A 7550-nucleotide genomic window follows, 5' to 3' on the forward strand; every position below is an offset into this window, starting at 1 on the left:
GTGTGTGTGTGTGTGTGTGTGTGTGCGCGTGTGTGCATGTGTGCGTGTGCCTGTGCATGTGTGTGTTTTATTCCAGCCTGTGTATGCTTTTTGGTTGGTGGTTCAGTTTCTGAGAGCCCCCAGGGGTCTAGGTTAGTTGACTCTGTTGATCTTCCTGCAGAGTTCCTATGCCCTTTGGAGCTCTCAATCAAGCTCCATCCAATGTTTGATTGTGAGCCTCTGCATCTGTTTTAGTAAGCTGCTGGGTGGAACCTCTCAGAGGATAGTTATGCTGGGCTCCTGTCATACATGTCCTTTCTTGCTGTCTTAATCCTTTATAAATACCTCTCTTTTCTGAAACTGGCTCTAATCCTGCTTTGAGACGTAAGGAATCAGCCAGTTAGACCAGACCTTTTAGTATCAGTCTTTAGCTAGTTGACTCTCCATATTAAGAGTTTCTGATCCACCAGTGGGGATTTTTCTGGTCAGGGCAACATGGAGATGGATGGATCACACTCTTAACAATCATTGTCTTTGGGGCAAAGTAAATATGGTTCTAATATAGGAGTCAGATATTTATGGAGAGGTTCCTGGAGAATGTGCCAGGCTGGGGATCCTCAAGCTCCTGCTTCTCTGCCTCCCACTCAGTGGTGAGACACCAGTTCATTCTCAGTCCACAAGCACCCATCGGCCTTTAATTCTATTCCAGGACTGTCCCTGTATTTCGCCCTCGGTTTCTTTCTGGACTTTACTGGTTCTCCCCAGTTCCATCTCTTCATATTGACCTTCCTATTGTTCCAAACTCATAGACTAGTGTCTAGATGGCTCAGCTGCAGCCACACCCCCTGTAAGTTATTGCCTCCCACTTCTACCTTTCCAGCCCCTATTTATCTCAGCAAATGTTGAGGCCAAGGAGAAACTCTCCACCTCTGCCTATGTCTCTCTCCCTCTCTGCCCCTCTCTCCATCTCTGTCTCTCTCCCTCACTGTCCCTTTCTCTGCCTCTGTCTCTCTGTCTGCCTCTATCTCTGTCTCCCCCTCCACATACTCAAGGCTCAGAATAACGAGAAGCTAGTCCTCATCCTTCTGCCAAGGCATGCCATTGGTGTGCCTCATTGGAGGCCACAGCTCAGTCCAGGGCATAGGACAGTGCCAGGAATGTTGATCATTCTACTAACTTCTCAGTGAGTAAAGGAAAATATCAAGGAAGAAAGAAATGATGTCTGTTTCTCACAGTTGTGGCTGATTCTGTAGACCAGCTTTCTGTTCTTGCTGCTGAACTGGAGGGAGGACCCTATGTCTCTGCACTTTTGTCACAGCATAGGACTTGGGCCAGAGAAAAAGAACTTTAATAAATACTTTTGTGTGTGGATTTTTTCTAATTTTAAAAAATGAATTAGAGTACACAAAAAGTAAAAAAAAATTTTTTTGTTGCATAGCATTTATTTTTTTAACTAAAAATTTTTATAGCAGTTTTTTAACATGAATTAAACCCTGTGATTTAATCATTTTTATACAGTGAAGCTTTCTCTAAATTTTTCCTTGTATAAACAGATAAGATGTGTTGCCAAAGTAAAATTTTTATGGCAACTGAACTACCTGGTTCTCTTTCATTTGTCAATGATTTCATCATTAATTTTAACTGAGCCCTAAGAGGAAGTGTTCACCTCTAGGTAAACTTATCCTTGATAAACAATATGCTTACAACCTGTTCTGTGATAATTGATTAGGCATGGTAGAAAGTCACTGAATTGTGGACAAAGAAAGCCTTCTTTCTCTTCATTACTTCTGTGGCAATTCTCATTCCACAAGATGACAGTCCTCCAACCTTTACACATTTCATAACAGCTCTCTGCACTGTAATGTTCTAGCTCAACAGCCATTTCAGGAATGTTTGTTAGTGTACACATAGTACATGTTATAGATAGGTCATGTCTAATGTATTCTCCCCATTTTTCAAAACTGGTAAAGGAGTCACAGCTCTACAGTGTAAACTTCTCTCCTAATTTTGTTCTTTGGGAAACTAGACATCTTAATATGCAGTTGAAATTTTGTTGGGCTAGAAATAAAAACTATATAGAAGACTCATTGGTATCTACCCTACCACAGAGGGCTCTCAGTTTTTCATACAGGACTTCAACACAATTCTAAAAACACAAAAATATTTTTTATATTCATTGTTGTGACTGATTGATGAATTAAACAGAAGTGTTGGGAAGGGTTGAGAGTGATGGAGACATCCACCCATCCTTTAACAGATGAGGGAAACAAATGCCTAAGAGCCAGTTTACATGAGAAAACCTAAGTATGAAGATTCATATTCTAGAAATGAATGAAAATATCAACACACACTGAAGTTGGAAACACACACTGACACAAACTTACATGGCCCTGGGGAAGAGTAGTTTGCCACCCCCCCCAGTTGCACCCTTAAATACCAAACCTTTTGGGGGACACAGAAAATGCCCCCCACTTACAACACCTAAAGATGTCACATAGGAACTATGGAATCAGAGATACTAGATATGTACCCAGAGACTACTCTTTTCTCCATTTGTTACACCTCACCTTGCTCCTCCTGAGAAGGGCAGGAACGAGTGGCTGTGTCGGGAAGACCCTGGTGCAAATCGAGAAGGATCAAACACCTGCAGTATGAATACCAGATTCAGGGTAGGTAGGAGTCAAACTCTTGCTTCCAACTCATGGAGGGACCAAATGTCCAGGAGTGAGAGTGGGAGGAAGCATAGTGTTGGTCCTGAGATATCCTCCCCTGACCTTCTCCCATTACCCATTTTACCTCTGGATTTGGCCACACAGTTGGGTTGTGATGAAGGCCATAGAAGGAAAGCATGATACTGATACCTGAGTGGTACAAAAAATGACTGGTTATGTCAATGGGTAGGGCACTAGCTCCCATATTCTGCAGAGAATAAGAACACACAAATGGTCTGCATGCTGGAGTCATCATTTTAATCACAGAGAAGTAGGGTGGGCTTGGTGAAGCACTGAGTGTGAGTTACTTGCCTAAAACCATGAGCCTAGGTGTGATAACAAAAATCACTATTATATTAACTCTCTTTTTCATGAAATGTCTTTCGTGGACCTTTGCCACATTCAATATTCACAGGTAGCTTCCAAAAGCAACTATTGTATACCCATCTTTAGATGAGATTCTGGAACCTCAGCAAGACTTATTATCTTTTCTTGTTTACACAGCTTCACTGTGGCACAAGAGGAAATCATGCCCAATGATGATTACATGAATATTCTCCTACCATGATACATAACTTAGATCTAGTTGTCAGCTGAACTCGCCCATCAATTTGAGGGATCCTCAGACAGTGGAATATGTTTCATCCATGACATGGAAGTCCCTAAACTTCCTCATTTGCCTTCATCCATAGAAAGAAACATATATTCCCAACAGTTACCTAGATTTCTTTTATGTCATATAATAATTTGGCAACTAATGCCTAAAGGCTGAAGTTCAATATAGAGGTTGGCATTTATTTTCTGAGATTTTTCTGAGGTCTAACTGTATGCAAAGCACTTCACACACTACATTCTAACTTCAAGTAAAAATCCTTTCATCACTACTGATAAGGCATGGGAATTCTATTAGAGATTTCACTAGTTCAAAACTGCTGAAGAAGCATGGAATTCCCATTCTTCTTTGCCCCTGCTGAATTGGTCTGGGGAGTTCATACCTTTGGGTAAAGAACGTCCATCCGGAAAGGTGACAGGTGAGCTGAGCTCTCTGCTCACACTTGGTACAGGTGGGTAGAGCCTCAGGGCCTCCTTGATGCACATGGTGGTATAGGGCATCTTGTCCAGGTCGTCCCTGAAATGAGGCCCATCCAAAAGTCATACTGAGCTGGGACAACCAGGAGTTTCCCACTATCAGAAGACAGAAATCTCATCCATCTTGAGCAACCACTTACCAGGTGATAGAAGTTCTATCTCCTAGGAGACTTTGGATCTCCTTCCTGCATCTCTGTTGGTGTTCAGGATTTGTGGCCAAAGCATAGAAGATCCAGGAGATACCAGTAGCTGTAGTGTCGTGGCCCTCGAACATGAAAGTATCTACTTCAGCACGAAGGTCCTTATCAGATAAGCTATTTCCATTTTCCATCTGGATAAGACCACAGATGAGAGAGTAATGTTTGTTTCTTATGCTCTGATTCTAGGTCAAGTCCCAAGTCTCTCATCTGGTTTCATACACTCACTCTGGCAAACAGGAGTATGTCCAGGAAATCCAATCGTCTTTTCTTCTTAACCTTTTCCATCTCTTCCTTATCCTGAAGTTGAGTCTTCCTTGAATTGATCACTTGGTCTGTCAAATTATAATAGTTACCAGGCAAAGATGAAAGCACAACTCCTAAGAGGCCCATATACCCTCTTTCCCAACCTCTACTCCTGCTAGAGGCAAGGATGTATGTAGTCAAGGGTTGGGTAAGATGTGAGAGGCCAGCATACCTGACAGAGATCAGGCTGCCCCTGGGGATAACAACTGGAGAAGATCCTTTTGGATCCTGCTGGGATGATTTCATTTACTATCACCAATGTGATGTCCCAGGTAACTACTACACATTATCCAGTACCCTACATCTTAGCTTTCTTTTACTAGAAAAGTACCCAACATGAATTCATCTTACATCCTTCAGAGGACCAAGGGACCTGGCTCTGTCTCAGAATTATGGTTGGCCTCTTTAGGCTTACCATGGTAAAAGAGGAGAGAGAAGAGAAACAGACAGAACCTGTGTGATTATGGGCAAGTTGGCAGGCACTGTTGGCCCAGCGGCCATTAGAGGATACTCTGTAGATGATGTCATTCTGGTGAAAGATGTTCTGCACACGGAGAAAAGTGAGATTGTTTAGGTCCTCAACTGCCTGGATGTAGGACTTGTATTTTCTGTGAATACAAAGGAACAGAGCAATGATAAGGGGATATGACCCACAGACAGAGTGGTAATTCCCTTAATTTGGACAGAGATGATTCTATGATGCATGTTGTTTCTTACTTTAAACCCCTGCAAACACCATGTATTTAGAAGATGACTTCACATTCAGGCATCCATCTATCTGGAAATCTACAGTATATCTGAGACAGAATAGAGAATCTTGTGTTTTGTGGACATTAGTATATAAGCTGTTCCATCTACTTCTCAGGTGAGGCCACATCAGTTGACAAGACCAAAGTCTATAGTTCAGGGATGTTCCTGACCTGTCTAACTGGACACTGCCCTCGTGGCTGAAGGCACACTTCATGATGGTGTCCAAGGTCATCAAGGTGATGTGTTGGAAGATCTCCAGGGTGGAATCCTGGCCAACAATCTGTTCCCATTTATCCTGTAATAGAAGTAGAGAACTGAATCCAAGTCTCTCAGAAGGCTAGTGCTAACTGGAACAGACTCATTTCCTTCATCTCTAGATATGATTTTATGACTCCCTGTGTCAGATGTTGTAATGGCTGATTTTCACTGTCAACTTACTTAAATTAAGAAACTCCAGAGGGACTCCCTGTGAATACAGGGAGTTCTGATCAGGGAAGTAGGTAGCTAATTGCATGTTTACTCTCTTCTGCAGACCTTCACTTCTTCCTCCTTTCCTCTAAGTCTAATCCCCTAATCATATGCCTAGCTTCTTTTAGAATTCTGCTGTTGCCTTTCTCTTTCTGCCCACATCCTGGTGGAACACCCCGCTTCCCTTTATCTTGTAAATCCCTTCAAGCCCATCTCCATTTCTAAATCTCAGGTCCCAATACTCAGAAACTGATTTTACCTGGAACCCCCAGTGCCCATACCTATCAGGACCTCAAAAGATTTTCTAGCAGGCAAAACACAGCCCCAACTTTCTCCTAAAAACCAGAGAGAAAACAGAAACTGAGGAACCTATTCAACAAAGACAAGCCCAGTTATCATCACCTAGAATTATAATCTTCCCAATCTCAGATGCCTAATAGGCAGCATAAAACCATAAACAAGAACAGCCAGGACAATATATCCTGCAACTTGGCCACAGCTGGTCCCGAGTATTCCAATATAGTTAAAGTTCAAGTAAAAGACCTTAAAACACTCTTTATGAATACAATAGTGGTCATTAAATAGGAAACAAACTCCTTAAATAAATCTATGAAAACACAGCAATAAGTGGAAGAAAATGAACAAAACCACTCAAGTCCTGAAAGTGAAATTAGAATCAATAAAGAAAAGTGAGGGAAATCTGTAAATAGAAATTTTAGGAACTCCAACAGAATACAAGAAATGGAAAAGAGAATCTCAGGCACTGAAGACACATAGAAGAAATTAATACATCAGTCACACAAAATGTTAAATCTAAAAAATTCCTGGCACAAAACATCCAAGGAATCTGATACCATGAAAAGGCCAAATCTAAGAATAATAGGAACAGAGGAAGAAAAAAACTCAGGTCAAAGTCAGACAATATTTTCAACAAAATCATAGAAGAAAATTTCCCTGACCAAAAATGGAGATGCCTATCAAAGTATAAAAAGCATACCGAACCCCAAATACACAGAACCAGAAAAGAAAGTTCCCTCAGCACAATAATTAAAACACTGAATGTACAGAACAAAAGAAAACATATTAACAGCTGCAAGAGGGAAAGGCCAAGTAGCATATAAAGTATTAGAGCTGCACTTGACTTCTCAATGAAAACTCTGAAAGTCGGAAAGGCCTCAATAAATGTCCTGCAGACTATAAAAGACCAAAAATGTTAGCCCAGACTACTATACCCAGCAAAATTTTCAATAACTACAGTTGGAAAAAAATAAGATATTCCATGCTAAAAACAAATTTATATCAGTATCTTTCTACAAATCCAGTCCTACAGAAGGTGCTAGAAAGTAAACTCCAAGCTAAGAGGTTAAGTACATCAAAGAAAACATGGGGAATAAATAATCTCAAAGCAGCAAAGTAAAAAAAGGGAAACATGCTCTCTCTCTCTCCCTCCCTGCCACTCTCTATTTCAAATACACACACACACACACACACACACACACACACACACACACACACCCCACTACCACCACCAACAGCAACAACACCAAAATGACAGGAATCAAATATCACTGGTTATTGATATTTCTCAACATCAACTATCTGAATTCCTCAATAAAAGGACTAAAAGAGTGGATGTGGAAACAGGATCTATACTTCTGCTGTATCCAAGAAACAAATATTAACATCACCTGAGAGTAAATGGCTGGGAAAAGTTATTCCAAGCCAATGCACCTAAGAAGCAAGCTGGTACGGCCATTTTTCTATCTGCCAAAATAAATGTCGAACAAAAAGTTATTGGAAGAGCTGGGGAAGGACACTATATTCTCATCAAAGGAAAAATCCACCAAGATGACATTATAATTCTTTTTTTTTTTTACTTTAAAAAAAATTAGGTATTTACTTCATTTACATTTCAAATGCTATCCCCCAAATCCCCTATACCCTCCTCCACTCTGCTCCCCTACCCACCCGCTCCCACTTCTTGGCCCTGGTGTTCCCCTGTACTGGGGCATATAAAGTTTGCAAGATCAAGGGGACTCTCTTCCCAATG

At 41.1% G+C, this 7550-nt stretch overlaps 1 protein-coding gene across 1 annotated transcript in view; it reads right to left on the reverse strand.

The window, feature by feature from the left end:
- LOC110315778 (cytochrome P450 4A12A) overlaps window positions 1–7550 on the reverse strand; it is a 22719-nt gene that overhangs the window by 1584 nt on the left and 13585 nt on the right. Inside the window, exons 5-11 of the mRNA XM_021189746.2 lie at window positions 5203–5327; window positions 4736–4890; window positions 4205–4311; window positions 3920–4110; window positions 3686–3819; window positions 2776–2840; window positions 2547–2623 (exon numbers count right to left, since the gene is read on the reverse strand). Coding sequence (XP_021045405.1) covers window positions 2547–2623; window positions 2776–2840; window positions 3686–3819; window positions 3920–4110; window positions 4205–4311; window positions 4736–4890; window positions 5203–5327 — 854 coding nt within the window. The remainder of the gene's footprint in view (window positions 1–2546; window positions 2624–2775; window positions 2841–3685; window positions 3820–3919; window positions 4111–4204; window positions 4312–4735; window positions 4891–5202; window positions 5328–7550) is intronic.

This window comes from Mus pahari, unplaced genomic scaffold (genome assembly GCF_900095145.1).
Source record: "Mus pahari unplaced genomic scaffold, PAHARI_EIJ_v1.1 scaffold_11093_1, whole genome shotgun sequence".
NCBI classification, from domain to species: Eukaryota; Metazoa; Chordata; class Mammalia; order Rodentia; family Muridae; genus Mus; species Mus pahari.